This window comes from Danio aesculapii, chromosome 15 (genome assembly GCF_903798145.1).
Source record: "Danio aesculapii chromosome 15, fDanAes4.1, whole genome shotgun sequence".
Lineage (NCBI taxonomy): Eukaryota > Metazoa > Chordata > Actinopteri > Cypriniformes > Danionidae > Danio > Danio aesculapii.
The window spans coordinates 26,242,627-26,260,047 of NC_079449.1; the positions used below are offsets into that span (position 1 = coordinate 26,242,627).

The following is a 17,421-nucleotide window of genomic DNA, read 5'->3' on the forward strand; positions in this document are numbered from 1 at the left end:
AAAAGCTAAGGAGTCACAGGTAACCACCAGACAGGATTACAGCTGGAATAATATGGTAAGTATGTCCATAAGGGTATAAAAATAGCAGGGTTTTGTTTCATGCAGCAATTTGCTAACACTTTTTGCTGTAAGAATTTTCATAAATAAGAATTGGTGTAAGAGTGATAAGTAAGAACTTGTGTTGTTTAATGAATACTCATGATTATTAGTATGATTTCAGAAATTGCTAGCTGTCTACTAAACATAATGAAATAGTCCTTCTTTCCTGAAATGTCAGCATTGACTTCCATTTATTTTTTTTTCCTACTAAGTCAATGGTTACAGGTTTATTTTTCATTTTTGGATGACTTACCCCTAACAGTCTATAATTAGAATGAGGATGATTTTATGTTGGGTTACCAGGTAGCCTATATTACACCATTATGATTTGAACTGTAAGATGTATTAGAGGTAATCTGTGTTTATCTTCTCTTCTCAAAAAAACAATTTGACCCGTTCTGACTTATAATCAGGTGTGACTTGTTTTCTGGAAAATTTGCTGTGTTAGTTAATGTAAGTGTTCTGAAGAGACATACTTTTTATCATGAACAAATTTAACTTTTGTAAACTTAAATTCACATGTAAAAACATAAACAGGAGCTGAACCAAACCTGCTTTACATGTAAAAGCAAATTTTATTGGTTTGGGAAACATAAATACAAACCTATAAACATAACAAAATACAAAAACGAATCTCATTGGTTCTCACTCCTCAAGAAAGCTTGGTTGTGACCAAATATGACTGCTGTAAACGATGTTTGCTTAAATTTGGATTTAAGACAAAACAGACAGCTTGAGTTTTTGTGTGGTTTCGCACAGCTAGTTTCAGTTTTGATTTTAATAAATGTGTTTATTTACATTTATATTAAAAGGCAATTTAATTTTGTATGTTTTCTACATGTTTCATCCCAATTTTTGTTGTTGTTGTTGGAGACATTTTATTTAGTGTTACCAAGCAGCCTATTTTATACTACTCTTATTTAAACAGTAAAATGTGACTTATGCAACTTAATCTGTGTTTTTCACCTCTCAAAAATGCAATCCGAGCCTTTGCGACTTATAACCGGGTGTGACTTGTTTTCCAGAAAAATATGCTAGTTTCAAAACACTGCAAAGGGAGTTCTCGGGTATCCTTAAAAGCTGATATTATGGTTAACAGTGTTATTATGTTCTCCACAAAACCACCAAAAATGTGAACTGGTGTATTAGAGGAACTCAGGAGAAATTGACAAAGGAACAGTGTCATATCAGGTTGACCTTTTATAATCATCAAAACATTTTTAAAAGGCACTAGTTATTTGGTTATACGTCACACTGTAATCCAGTACCATAATTGCTTTGGGACAACAAACCTTTCAGATGACTACAAACTACAGTATGTACATGTGATAGAAATTTTTTTTTTTTTCAATGAACACTGTAAAGAGAACAAAGATCAAAGAATATATACTAGCCAAAAGGCTTAAAAACTGATTGATTTGAAAAAGAGAGAATCAGACCAGCCTAACATCCTCTTGGTAATAGGAAGTGCCTCGTGATTTCTTGTCAATCAGGTGACCCTTAAGATTCAGTGGACTCAAACCATCCGACTAGAACACCGGTCCAGGGTCTTACAGATCCTCACAGCAGATCTTGGCCCACACCTTGCAGACGGATTTAAATGACACTCCTAAATTGATTTGAAAACAATCAGTCATATTAATTATAAAGATCACAGTTTATAGGACAAATTGGAAAAGTGAAGCATAATATATCAAAGAAAAAACAGCATTGTGTATTTACTTTTTAATGTAGGAAGTATACTTACAGTTTAATGCTCACAGCAGTGCTTATTTCTTTTTCCCGCCTAATGACATGCTTTCCGTTTTCTTCTTCTGTGTCTCATTGAGCAAAAACACACACCTTAATGTTAGCAAGGACTTTGCATGGAATTCTGTCATCATTTACTCACCCTCATGAAAAAAAACGAAACATGAAGATACTTTGAATTATATTTCATTTTCAGTATTTCTGTCTCCTTTAAAAAAAGTTCGTCATTCATCAGAAATAGTTCCAAACATATATATACCCATATGAAACAAATACCCGAATTTGTGCCCATTTGAAACAAGTGGTTTAATGAAAGTCTTCTGAAGAGACATGATCGATTTATATGATGAATTAGGATTAGGAATTAGGAATAAACAGGAGCTTAACCAAAACTGCTTGATGTGTGAAAACAAACCTTATTGGTTCTTGGGAAACTCAAATGTACCAGAACATAAAATAAGAAATCTCATTGGTTCTCACTCATCAAGTAAGCATGGCCCTGCTTCCCTGACCAAATCTGAACACTGTAAATCGCTTACATTAAGAGTAAACCACTCAATTCAAATTACAACAATTTTATTCAGCAAGGATACTTTAAAATGATTGAATAAAAGGCATAACTAATGTAAAAACAAATTGTGTGCTTTTTTATACTTTATATATATATATATATATATATATGTTCACATAAGTATGTTCACATATTTCTTAAATATCTGCGACCATATTGTAGTTTTTTTATCATTTAAAAGAGTCAAAGACTTCACTTTAATAATCACTTTATTTAAATTTGAAAAAAAAAAAGTAATTTATTTAAATAAAAAATGGGGCAGCACGGTCGCGCAGTGGGTAGCACAATCACCTCACAGCAAAAAGGTCGCTGGTTCGAGCCCCAGCTGGGTCAGTTGGCATTTTTGTGTGGAGTTTGCATGTTCTCCCCGTGTTTGCGTGGGAGACATGTGGTATAGGTGAATTGGGTAAGCTAAACTGTCCGTAGTGTATGTGTGTAAATGAGTGTGTATGGATGTTTCCCAGTGATGGGTTGCAGCTGGAAGGGCATCCGCTGCATAAAACATACGCTGGATAAGTTGGTGGTACCTGTGGCAACCCCAGATTAATTAAGGGACTAAGCCGAAAAGAAAATGAATGAATGAATAAATAAAAAACTACTGCAAAAAAAGAGGACTTGATTCAGCAAAGTTAAGTCCTCTTTAAATCCAGCTCCATAATTTTGTTCTATTGGAAATGAATGAGGAATACTAAAATGACAAGAGTTTTTTTATTTGTACTTTTAGATGTATATAAATTATAAAAAATCAAAAATACATAAATTAAAAGTTCACATTGTTAAAAAAAATTTGGATTCACACTTGAGACCTTCGTACCCAGAAATGTCCACAAGGGAAAGATGAAGAGCTGCAGTATAAGGTATGCTTGAGGGTTAAGCTGTAGTATGCATACATCTTTTATGACTTGAAGCTGTGGAGTGTTTACCTCGGTCATGGCATCATCGATTTGCTTCAGCTCCTCATAGTGGTCACGCGAATCTCTGAGAGGCTGCACCATAATCTCTTCAATCTGAGGGAAGAGCTGAGAGAGAAAAAAATACATATGGCATTTGACACATCAAATGATGGGCGAGTAAATGATGACAGAATTTAAAATGTTGGGCAAGCTCTACTTTACACGGATGATTTATTCTACCTACCTTCATGACCGTTTCAAACATAGGGATGAGGACAAATTTAATGAAGCCGATCTGTGCTGTGGGCTTGGTGACTTTCTCTCTGTCCATGAAGGCAGCTACAGGAAGCCCCTCAGATTTCTCTCTATCGCTCTAAACAAACGCGAGACAGCGTAAACAACCCCAGCTGTCAATGCAGAGCGATTACAACATAAGATAAAGAGTCAGCAGACCTGCATGAAGTATTCCTCCAGCAGACAGTCCACCCACGGCTCGGCCACCTCCGTCGGCCGCACTTCATTGGAAATGTCACAGCATTTGATAAGGAGCATCTTCAGCTGAACACATGACAGACAGCAAACCTTTGCTTGTCAAACTGCCAGCTAATATTTATCTGTCGCTGCTGAGAAAACAGCTAGTGGTACTGTAGCAGGACTAGACTGGTCTTTGACAACTGGAAGCAATCTAAACAGGTAAAATCTGGCAAAAACCTTATCAGATATAGATCAGCAGACCATCATAGATTAGATTAGATGCGTTTTTGGTGTGATACATACACAAGTCACATGTTCGTCATTGGTAAAGTCAAAATGGTCCACTTTGTGCTTGAACGAGTCCAGAATCTCACCATGCCGGGCCATGTCTGTGGCCAGAATCAGCATGATGATTGCCTGCAAATGCAATTGTGGCATAGTGTTGCGTCACATTTCAAAACAATCTATTGACCAAACATGCATGAGTATGAGCAAAGTGGCATTGATGAGAAAAGCATTATTATAATACAGTCCTTCCATGAGTTAGCATTTTTTTATACGTTTAGCCAAAAAAAACATTTTTTTCTGAAATCTTATGGCATTTTTGATTTAATTCTTATGATTTGCTGTGAAAAAAACCCACAAAAACATTACTTTCTTTCAAAAACATTCCGAATTTCTCAGTAAAGCATCATAAAACAATGAATTATACTGTAAATACTTAAATTACTGTAATCTCTCAGGAATTAAGAACTCACTGTATGTACTAAGCAGTTTAAAATTGTGTTCTCCTGCTTTTACTTCAGTACATTTTTAGTGCTATATTGGTACTTTTACTGCAATTTTTTTCCATCAACCCCGAGTCACTACTTTACATGTTTATTCATTCTTGTCTACGGTGATTGGCCAAGTAGAATAAGCAGTCTTGTGATTCCCGTCCAGTCAAATCACACATGAAAATAATCCCATTACAGACACAGAGATTTTAAAAATGCAGTGTGTAAGCAGTAAAAGTGACCAAAGAAGATCTAATATCATTACTGGGAGGCCGAGAGACTATTTAGACCAGTGTTTCTCAACCATGTTCCTGTAGGACCACCAGGTCTGCACATTTTCCATGTCTCCTTAACCAAACACACCTAATTCAGATCATCAGCTCATTAGCAGAGACTGAAAGACCAGTAATAGGTGTGGCAGACAGAAGAGACATCCAAAACATGGAGTGTTGGTGGTCCTCCAGGAACATGGTTGAGAAACACTGGTTTAGACTGCATGTCACCGATAAAAAGATGAAGGATGCTTACTGTATGATGACTGTTTTCACAAAATGGTCTTAAACAATGCACTACAGAATGTTACGTTTTCAAATGCATACAAAAATTGCATGTATTCTATCAGTGCTGTACGAGCCTGGTTTGTTGTGACAACTGCTGGACACACATAGCTTATTACTCCGGTTTCAAAGTACATAAAATGCTTTAACATATCACCACAGTAAAATTTTTGAAGTTTTTTAGGTTTTTAGGTTACACAGATTTTGCTCTGCATGTAAATGCATCAACCTGCTTTCTGCCATCTTATTATAAGTGATTTTTTTGTTTGTTTTAAAAAAAATTAGGGATGTCCAGATAAGATCATGTGATCGGAAATCAGGCCCTACCTCGCGGTTTCAGACTAGATTGGAATCGGATGTTACCTCTCGTTCAGGCCTCGAATATATATATGTATATTTATACATTCTCATTATTTTTTAACACATCTATTAGTTATGCGGTGGCACCGAGTTAAACCTCTTTCTTGACTTCACATAGAAATAGCAACGCATGCGGCATGACATCACTTTGTTGCAGAGACGCTATTGGTTAAATGCCGGCAAAGTAGAACACGGAAACAGCTTGAAGCGGAAAGCGCGAGTATGTGGTAAAGTCTAGATAGGATACAGCAGCGGATACGCACATCAATGTAGCATACTTTTTGTGACACTGTATAACAATAATTAATATTTTTACAGTACTGTGACAGTGGGGTTAAAATACAATTTATTGGGTAATTTAATAAATAACATAAATAATACTCGCTACAACTACTGTTTTTACATTACTGTGACAGTTGGGTTGGGGTTGGGGTAGACGTTAATAAAATGCAATTATTGGGACATTTAATAAATAAATAGAATAAAAATGACTCCCTTTCAGCAGCAGTGACAAGCAGAAGTCCTTAATAATTATTGTGTTATAAGTGTTTATTTAAAAAATGCTTATTATGAATATATACATGAATGTAATATGTTCTCACTTTAAATGAATCCCACATGAATAACAAATGATTTTGCACTAACAAAAACTCTTAAAAGAAAATGGCACTGATGTAAGCTACATTTTTAATTGACAAGGTGGAATAATACTATATTTAATAATTATATTTTAGATGGGCTGCTTTTTACTCACACTTTAAGTAGTATTTAGAATAGATGATTTTTAATCTATATTATTTAATCCTAAAAACTATATATTTTTAATCTTGCACAAAAACAAGTTGAAGTAATGGTACATTTTCATGAGTGTGATTTTTCAATACTCTTCCCTATCGCAAAATCCTCAAGGGGCTGATTGTAGCTCAATACATGAAGCATTTACATACATATGTACTTCAATTCTAACCACAGAAAGACAAATGTTTTGCTAAAAGAGGCACAATTCAGCAACTTTTTCCCAAGTTTTGGGTTCATCAATAACAATTTAGGACAATAGTAATTAAAGGAAACAATAGAAAAATGTCATTTAATTTAGTTCATGTTTTTAATTATGATTGTATGTATTTACTTTAGGGGAGGAGAGTTCTTGGAATTCCTGAGAAGTCATATAGTGCAATGTTGACATTGGTTGGCATCTGTTGGTACAGTGTAAATTTGCCTTTACGCTGTAGCTTAAAAGTTGTGCAGTACCTGGCGAATCTGTTTAAAGGCCTCCGGCTCCACATTGGCAAATATATTACACTCTGGCAGAGAGAGTATCTGGAAGGCCACAGCGCAGTGGTGATTCTCTAGAGGCGAGATGTCATTATAGCGCACCGCCAACTCAGTGCGGGCATTGATCTGGTACCTGCACAAAGAAAGTCCGTGATTATCTCTTCATATGTCACAGGAACGCTTACAAAGTTAAACGGCACTATAAAATTGTCATCAAGATCGCGTAGGCAAATACCTGACTACACCTGTATGCTTTTTTATGAGAGCTGACATAATTACACAGAAGCGCAGATCTTACGTGTTGTTGTATCCAGGGTGGTCTAAGTCGTGACACACGGCAGCAGTCATTAAAATGCCCAGATCTGTCAGTGTGAGCTTTTCCTATGGGCCACACACACAAGCACAGGTTTCCACTTTTACTGCTTCACAGTAATTGCTGTACTAATTGCTACGTACCTAAAAGTTCTCACCTGGAGGTTGCAGAGGTGGATCATGCCGTACATCATCTGACTCACGCAGAAACAATGACGGAAATTATGGAACGGGTTGCTTCGGTAATTTTCCTGAATGCCCAGCTGGGAACATATTAAAAAAAGATCGGGGATTGTCAAAGATGTTACACTGGAAGCTTCACATCTTTCATAATTCTGCACAATTATAGTTTTCTTACCAGCCAGCGTTTGAGAGTAATCGGGTTTATGTTAAACTCCTTCACGAGGCCTAAGTCGTGGTACATGTACTCCAGGCAGCTCAGCATCTGATGAATAAACAGCCAATCGTAAAAAAAAAGCACATGTGCATCATTTGATCGCTAAATATACTGTATATTCCACTCACTTCATTGTGCTCCCAGTGCCAAACATCAAAGGTTGGTTTCTTGAGCGCTTCAATGGTCTCCTGAGAAAGTGTGTACTGAGAAATTCAAGACTATTAGAGATTAATACCAATGTTCTCCCGCAGGGAATGTAATTCAATCAAAGCACATCATAGAACTTTTAAGCACCTTTGGATAGCTGGGGATGTCGCGTCTGGGAGTTAATTTCTTCCCGTCGTCGGAGAAGTTGTATTTGCATGGACAATTCACTCTGAAAGGAGAGCGAGTGTTGGATTAGTCATTTAGATACGTTTGAGACACACACAGATGGATAAACAGATTGGCTGTCCTGCTTGTGCTGATTTCCCTCAAAGGTAAAGCTTTCTTTTACTTACCTTGCTCCAGCTCTGGATGTCATCTCACCTCGCAGCTTCTTCAGGTCATTTTTGCACTTTTCGATCTCCACGACCTTCAACCCCTCCACTGTATATTGGAATATTGGAACAAAAAGCCAAAGGTAAACTGTGTACTGAACAGCTTTAGTGAGAGAATGAAGAGCAAAGTAATGACACAGCATTCCAAATTACTGAATTAAATTAAAAACAAGAGAAAGTACAACACTTAAAGTTGCTGGTTGTATCTATAGAACTTATATACAGTAGTCAACATTTGAAGTGGATCAAAATGTTTTTCAAAATTTTCCTAAGACAAGAATTGAGGTTGTTGATTAGTAAAAGTGTTTTGATCCACTTTAGATGTTCATTCATTCATTTTCTTTTCGGCTTAGTCCCTTTATTAATCCGGGGTCACCACAGCGGAATGAACCGGAATGAAGCGGATGCCCTTCCAGCCACAACCCATCTCTGGGAAACATCCATACACACTCACCCTCACTCATACACCACGGACAATTTAGCCTCACCAATTCACCTGTACCACATGTCTTTGGACTGTGGGGGAAACCAGAGCACCCGGAGGAAACCCACGCGAACGCAGGGAGAACATGCAAACTCCACACAGAAACGCCAATAGACCCAGCCGAGGCCAGAACCGCCGACCTTGCTGTGAGGCGACAGCACTACCTACTGCGCCACTGCGTCGCCTCACTTTAGATGTTGAATAATGTATTTCAAGTTCATTGCAAAATACACACACACTCACACACATATACACAAACACACACACATGGTAACAATTTACAATAACAATACATGAATAATGATGTATTCATATGCAAACTAAACATTACATTATTATGGACTAATGATGAGTTAATGTGTATGCTAATCTTGAACTAACTTTAACTACAACATGAGTTCATGTATCAATAACGGCTACCTTATTTACTTGTTAGAACATGATTGTTTGTTAGTTAATGTACTAATTACCACATTAGTTTATGCTTAATTTAACCATCATGACCTCATGATATGTTAATGTATAATTATATCATGACTTTACTTGGAGGGAAAATCCTCATTATTCCATTCTTAACTACTCATGGACTCCTTATGCACGTCCGTCTAGTGTATTAACACTGAATAACAATAGAAAAGAGTTCTGTCAACATCACATCAACAGTTTAAACACAGGAGTTCACAAGTAATTAAGGATGAATTGTTGATGTGCCCCTCCAAGTAAAGTCATGACATAATTATAAATTAACAGCTCATGACTTCATGTTGGTTACATTTAGCTTAAACCTAAATGTTAATTCATACATTAACAACATGTACTAACAAGTAGCTAATGTAGCCATTATTCACACATGAGCTCATGTTGTTGCTCAAGTTAGTTAATGATTAGCACATGCCTTAACTTATCATTAATTCGTAATAAAGTAATGTTTAGTTTACATATTAATACATAATTATTCATGTACTGTTATTGTAGAGTGTTACAACACACATATACAGTTGAAGTCAAAAATATTAGCCCCCCATTTATTTTTTCCAAAATTTCTGTTTAATGGAGAGAAGATTTTTTTAACACATTTCCAAACGTGATAGTTTTAATAACTCATTTCTAATAACTGATTTCTTTTATCTTTGCCATGATGACAGTAAATAATATTTTACTAAATATTTTCAAGACACTACTATACATTTTAAAGTGACATTTAAAGGCTTAACCAGGCTAATTAGGTTAACTAGGCAGGTTAGGGTAATTAGGCAACTTATTGTATATTGATGGTTTGTTCTGTAGACTATCGCTAAAAATATATAGCATAAAGGGGCTAATAATTTTGACCTTAAAGTGTTTTTTAAAAAATTTAAAACTGCTTTTATTCTAGCCGAAATAAAACAAATAAGACTTTCTCCAGAAGAAAAAATATCAGACATACTGTAAAAATTTCCTTGCTCTGTTAAACATCATTTGGGAAATATTTTTAAAAAATCAAAGGCGGGCTAATAATACTTTATATTTAACTGTATATATTAGTCATACCCCTGGCAAATTTTAATTAAAAAAGTTTGTTCAAATATAAATTAAGACAAAATTTAGAATTTTGCTTAATAAGAGAGTCTGATTGGTGGATTTTCTGCACAACATCACAGGTATGTAGATTTACTGCCAGATTTTGCATGCCAGTCTGCAGTAATGTTTTGTCACAACTTATGAATAATTAATAATTAACTGCTTTTCTTTGTAATAAAGTAGTCTGTATTATTTAATAGATTGTATTCCATACACAATATATTGTAGATTATTATAAGTATAACAATTCAATAACGTAAAAAAACCCCGCTGGTATTGGATTGGTATCTATATTTTTGGTATCAGTTCTAAAAAACAGTATTAGTGCATCTTTTAATGTGGATACAGGGTTTCTTAATGTTTTAATCACATTGCTATAAGGTTAAAAGCTTAAGACCTAGAGAAAAGCGTTAGTTTGAACAAAATTTTGTAAACTACTGCATAATTTTGGAATAAAGTTGACAGATGCTACAAAAATAGCGTGTGACAGTTGCATGTTCCTCCCTGAGTTTGTTGTTTTAGGAATGACTTAAACATCAGCTGGCGTATGATCCTAACTGTATGTTCAAGTTTTCAGTTTTCACTTACAAAATCGCTGTTAGTGTTTTAAAATACGCGTTTCACACTCAACCCTTTGCCGGAGCATCAATAAAACCCAATGAAAGCAGTCAATAGCCAAACTGTCATCATTACATACGTTCTACTCTCTTCTCCAGCATAGCCAGTCTGTTGGTCACTTCCGATTTCAGTTCGTTGATCCTGAATGCTCTGTAGAATAAAAGAAAAAAGAGTGATCTGGTTTCAGCAAAGAAAACATTACGGCAACAGAGATTAATCTCAAATCCATGGGAAAACAAACATGTCTGTTACCTGCTGAACTGCTCTGCTACCTGTGAGAGCACATTCTGAAACATGTCTTCCTTTTCTGCGGAGTTAAATACACAGGCTATAAATCACGAGGGCATTATAACATTATAATGACCAAATGTACAGTAGATCTAGGGTACTAAAGGTCATACACTCCTAAAAATAAAGCTTACAAATTCTGGTTTTCACAACAGTGCCATTAAGAAACCATTTTGGGTTCCTTAAAGTACTATTAATTATGTACTATTAATTAGAGAATAATTTTAATATTTTAAAGAACACCAAAGGAAAAGTTGTATGGATTTAAAATTTTCTTTATGAAACCATCAATGCCAATATAGAACCTTTATTATTAATGGTTTAAGAATGTAAAATGACTGGTGAAAAATGATTCATATTACCTCCCAGTTGGCTGGCAGACAAGGGAATGATTTTATACAGGAAGCTAAAAGGACAAAATGGGATAATTTACTGACAGATCAAACTGGAAATTACCATAATGGCTATTACAAACAACAAGGGCTGCATTTTACTTGGGGTTGTTGGTGGGCATGGTGGGATCAATGGATACGATGGCACCTTCAGGGTCTGTCATCATTATTGCAGTGTTCCTGGGGACAGAAGGAATGAAAAGTGAATTCTGATGGATTTATTGTGTCTGGTGGTGAACATGTTGTACGCTACAGACAAGTTTGAGTTGTTTTCAAAATGGATTGAGGGGTTGATTAGCGCTGATATCAGTGATATACACACCTGGGGATGTTGGAGGAGGAACACAGCAGTTCTTTGATATCACATGGGCTGCAGTGACGGCTGAAAAGCACCTGTGCAGGACAAATAAGGGTGTGTTAGCTGGACTGTGTGTGTATTTGTCGTCATATCTGTACTACAATGAGACCAAACGTGCTACAATGCTGCAATTCAACTCAAATATGTGACTTCAAATTAAATCTTCAAATAACATTGAAAATGTTGAGGAATTTAATAGCAATGAAAAACATGATGATAAATTCAACGATTTTTAGTGCAATAATGTCTTGTTAGAATAAAGTTAAAGTCACAATAGGGAGGAATGAGATTAAATTGAGACCTTAAAATAATACTTTTAAACTTTTTTACATATTTTTTAGGAATCGTGTTTCACTTCGCATATTTTATTCATCTAGTTTCATTCCTAGTGTGCTTTTTTTAGGTGTTGGTTGTGACATGGTTTAATGGTTGCAAAAAAGAAAACTGTGTCAATGCGAAAATATATTATATTTGAATATTCATTACTTTCAAATCAAAGACAGCAATTTTAAAGGGATAGCTCAGTCAAAAATGAATTCATCATGCTCGCCCTTCACTTATCACAAACATGTTTGAATTTCTTGAATTTAATGAACATAGAAGAAAATATTTTAGAAAATGTTGGAAACTGGTAGCCATTGACTTCCATAGTATTTGCTTTTCCTAGTATGGATATCAATGGTTCCCAATTTCAACATTCTTCAAAATATCTTGTTTTGTGTTCATTCGTTCTTTCATTTTCCTTCGGCTTAGTCCCTTATTTATCAGGGGTTTACTGAACCACCAACTATTCCAGCATATGTTTTACACAGCAGATGCCATTCTAGCCACAACCCAGTATTGGGAAACATCTAAACACTCTCACATACACTGCGGCCAATTTTTTTTTACCCAATTCCCCTATACCATATGTCTTTGGACTGTGAGGGAAACCAGAGCACCAGTGAGCCACCATGCCGCCTTGTTTTGTGTTCAACAGTAAAAATAAAAGCATAAAGAATTTAAACCACTCATAGGTGAGTAACTTGTGAGTAAATTTTCCTTTTCTTTGGATGAACTGTCCCTTTAAATAGCAAATATATTCACTGAAATAAAATTTTGATCATCCAAATGTAGCTTTGGTCAGCGGAAAACCTTCCAAATATATATTTAGGAAATTATTTTTGACCAGAAATTAGAACAGATATACATTTTATTTGTAAAATTTAGTGCAAAAAAAAGTTTAGTGATACTTAATATAATGTAAATAAATCAATTAAATTATGAAAACAAATGTTATAAATTACACTTGCTCTCTCTGAGAGCTTAGGAAGTCCTGTGAGCTTCAAGAATGCATGTATGTTCTGGCAAATAAACTTTTCATATTGTTCTGTACTGTACTATTAAACCTCCTAAATATATATAAAAAAGGCTCATCTTGTATCCTTTTGTCTGTCTAAAATACTCATTTCAATGGTCATAACAATGTCCAGACATGTAGCATGAATGAGCATCTGTAAACTGGGCTTAAACACAGCCATTAACAGCGCTTCAGTCATTCTCTATAGGAAACAACAGCAGAAAACAACGTGAAGTATCTCAACAGCATGCAATGTCAGTCACACCTGTGGGACACGACATCTTCAGCTTTATTTTTAACCTGTGCCCGCTGCTCTCCCAGCACTTTTCCTGACAGCTTTACTGGTGCCATGACAAACTGCTTAATATCTGGCTTACTGGCTTTGATTAATCATTTCAGCTCTCAGATATTAGTGATAGATTGATACAGCGGCTACTATTTAGAGAGCTTTGTCGAGAACTGTTACAGCACGTTTCACTGAATTTCATCTGATTCATAACTTTGGAATTATAAGATTTTATCTGCAGTCTAAGCATTTTTCATGCATTGAGCTTTAAAACTTTGTATTTCAGGAATCATTTGTTTTGGTTTAGACAAAAAGCAGCTTCTGCAATATTATAATTTCTCTCTAGATATCAATATGGCTGAAACGACATTGGTTTTATTAAAACCTCAATATGAGAGTACTGCTTTAGAGATGTTCTTTTACAGTTTAATAAACACTGAAAATACCTCACCTATAAATTATTTTACCTGTGCTACAAAAAGATTTAACCAACAAAGAAAAATGTACCATTTCATTTAATGTCAAAAATTGCTTCTAAATTACTTTGATAGAATTATTTATTAGGTGATTCATTCTGCTGTGGCGACCCCAGATTAATAAAGGGACTAAGCTGAAAAGAAAATGAATGAATGAATGAGACTTATTTATTAGCTGTTTTTTCAAAGGGGTTAGATATTTATGGGCTCTTTATTTAAAATATTGATTATCTCCATAGAGATGTGTGTATTTGCTGCAACGTTTGGTTCAACTTTCCAATGTGAAAATTTTTATTTTTTAAATAATATCAGACATGCGAATGCAATGTCTTGATATTACTTATCTTGGCCAAAGGGATGAGAAATACTTTAGTTCGACTTTGACTTTGTAGATTAAAGCCTTTTTTCTAAATGAAATTCCCAAAATGTAAAGAACTTCACAAAAAGCATCGCATACTATAAATAAATGTCACATAATAAGAATTTGATGAGATGTTGAAAAAACGTTGGGCCACAAAACCTTATGTTGCACAGGTATACTTTAAAAAATACACTGTAAGGGCCAAAATCATGATTTTTAAAAACCATTCAGTAAAAATCATCATGTTGCATGAAGTTATTTTGTAAGATTCCTACTGTAAAAATATGAAAGTGTAATGTTTATTGAAAATCTGCATTGATTTGCCCATATAGAAAACTTTAAAGGTTTTTTTTTCATTTAGATTTTTTGATCCATCAGATTCCAGATTTTCAAACAGTTGCATCTAAACCAAATACTGTCCTATCCAAACAAATCATACATCAATGAAAAGCTAATTCATCCAGCTTTTGTTCAGTTTGAATAAATGATGACTGGTTTTGTGGTCCAGGGTAACATAAGTGAATAAATAACTTTTGATAAAACAATCAGATGAAACCAGAAAACCAAATTAACTCTTTACCTTGCATTTAAACCCATTAAAATACTCACCTTCTGCACTTTGCCGTCTACATCCAAATATATGGTTTTGGGAGAGTAAGAGGAGGAGGCAGACCCCATGTTGACGAAATGAACTGTGAGATCCCCCTTTTCCCCTAAACCAGCAGCAGATCCACCAAAACCAGCCCTCAAACGTCCCACCAGCCAAATGTGTTCTGAAATGAAATACATGAAGACATTCACATCTAGAAAGTGTGAGACTTTAAACTCGCAACAAAACAAACAATAGCAGAGCATCATAAAAGAAACATAGCACATTACATTTCTATCTTCACATAATAAAGTCTTAATTTATAATGTATAATTTATAAGAACAGAATTTGCATTTTGAATAAACTATAAAACCCAATCATACAAAATGCACTCATTCCTTTAGCAAAAATCAGAGAACCAAATCCTGAACGTTCACACAACTTTAATAACTCTCAGTCTACTTCAATTGCTGCTAAACGCCTCGATTATCATGTCAAGCTGTCATCAGAGACTTTCCTGGAAACTTTCTTGAAGATGAAGCCTTGCAGCATGCAGGCCGTGTTTATTTCTGAGCACGTAACTCAATCTGCACCTAATGAAACGTTCTATTTGCAGCATTTCAGGGAGAAATGTTTGAGTTAGAAAATAGCAGTCTTGCCTGTGTGCCGTCAGCAGCTCCCGGTTTCTGCCAGCCGTCCCAGGTGCTCAATGGAGCTGAAGAGAGAGCAAGGCGGACCTGGGGATATTGAGGACCCTGAATATAATTGTCACTCTTCACCGTTGTCAGGGGGAACAGTTACTACGGTGAAAAAAGTGCCCAGCCTCCCTTGATGTCTGTCGTAATCATTTAATTTAGTCCGTTCATTGTTCAACCCGCTTAATTTTAGCAGCCCACCCAGGAGTTTATATTTGTGTCTGGAAAAATGATTGTGCCATATATGTAAGCTTTAATGTTTATAGTTGATTAAATTCATATGGGGCTTTATTGGAGAAAACAGCATTTTTATTACAAATTTAAAACTCATTGAAGACAAATTAATGGATTAAAGCTGCAAATTACACAAAACCCAGCAGTTACCATAGACAATTTCAATGTGGCTCTGTCACTGGCCCATGAACATTTCCTGCTTGTTATCAAATTATTTCATAACTGTAACAAGAGGCATTTTAGTAATATCTTAATGTTAAAATGGCTGCCATAACGTAATTTATCAATATGTGGAACTTTTGGATTTTAGGAAGCTACAGAGATTCAAATGTAATACAGGAAATATATTAGGACCAATGTTTTTGTTTACATCCATCAAAATGGCCCACAGATGGGAAGTAAATGTTGGTAAATTCAATGACATTTCTGTCCCCGTAATGTGCACAACAGTCTCCTATGTCCACTAAGAGCATCATATGTTCTGGTCAGCTGAGAAAGTAAGAGGGCTACTCTGTAAAAATGTTTTTTTTCCTAGATTTTTATCTAAAATGTGTGTATTATATGAAAATGAAAACTGCAAGGGTTAAATTTAGATTTTTAAATTAAGGTTTTATATTCAGCAGTTGGATTTGTTGGTATTTTACCCATACGGACAAAAAATCAAGCAGTACTTCATTCAATTAAATGTATCTTTCATTTTAGTTTAATATTATTTGTTTTATTTTTCAAGTAATATATTTTAAGTTCAAAACATTGTTAAATATAAATGTACTAAAAAAACTAAGGAATATTTGTTTTGAACAATGTAAAATTCTAAGGTTATTGACACAGGCCAGTGCATGCACAGAAGCTCAATATGCTTTGTACTTTCATGGACTTATATAAATATTGTTTAAGGGAAATTATTTATTTTTCATTGGCTCAAGTGATCAAATTTATATGTGAAACCATTACCCTAAATTGTTTTATTTACATTGTTTTGATTAAAGCTATATCTTCTTGTTTAGAAGAGAAAAAGAATATAAATTAATTCACTTTCTTCAACAAGACAAATATGCTATGTACCAGGTTATATAAAATTGTTCTTATAGAGATAGAAAATATTGTTTAAGGCAATTTATTTATTTTTCATTGGGTCAAGTGATAAAATTTAGATGTGAACCATTACCCTTTTTTGATTGGATTAATGAAAGCTTTTTTCCAGTGACAGCATGTGTTAAAAACAGCATTACTAAAAAGTGAATAATACCTTTTACATAAAAACACTACTTGGTTTTTTACACTTCAAAATGTCATATTTACTTGAATATGTTCTTGCTGATTTTTGAGTGAAAATTGTTTCTACGCTACAAAAAGAAACTGTAGTAGAAACTCTATGGTGTAGAAAATAATTATACTCAGAACATACTAGTATATTTCAGTTAATTGCAAAAAGAAAGAAAAAAGCTGAATTAGAAAGATTACAACTGTTTTCTTATAAAACCTTCCAATGAAATCTTATATTTTATTCAAAACTTTGATAATTTTTTGATATTTTTTTAGTAATGTGACAGGAAGCTCCAGACTGGCATGAATATAGGACAGTCTACCGAGGCTGTGGATTAAAGGTGCCGTAAGTCTTTTTTTGTCAGAAACATGCTATGTTCACGTATTAGTTTTTCTGAAAAACAAGTCTGGGTTGCCAACTGGTGGAAAACAGCATAATGCAGCCATTGAAGACAACAAAAAAAGGGGTTCA

At 34.8% G+C, this 17,421-nt stretch overlaps 1 protein-coding gene across 1 annotated transcript; it reads right to left on the minus strand.

The window, feature by feature from the left end:
• Positions 1–1,286: 1,286 nt before the first annotated feature.
• Positions 1,287–14,986, minus strand: pde9ac (phosphodiesterase 9ac). The gene is made up of 19 exons (XM_056473494.1): positions 14,774–14,986; positions 11,667–11,737; positions 11,447–11,524; positions 11,315–11,358; positions 10,917–10,971; positions 10,744–10,814; positions 7,964–8,051; positions 7,758–7,839; positions 7,592–7,666; positions 7,425–7,511; positions 7,225–7,329; positions 7,053–7,135; positions 6,731–6,887; positions 4,090–4,203; positions 3,766–3,870; positions 3,557–3,685; positions 3,343–3,438; positions 1,847–1,919; positions 1,287–1,708 (listed from the first exon to the last, which is right to left on the minus strand). The coding sequence occupies exons 1-18, from the start codon at positions 14,951–14,953 to the stop codon at positions 1,869–1,871; spliced, it is 1,671 nt and encodes a 556-aa protein (XP_056329469.1). The 5' UTR covers positions 14,954–14,986; the 3' UTR covers positions 1,287–1,708; positions 1,847–1,868.
• Between the last annotated feature and the right edge of the window lie 2,435 nt (positions 14,987–17,421).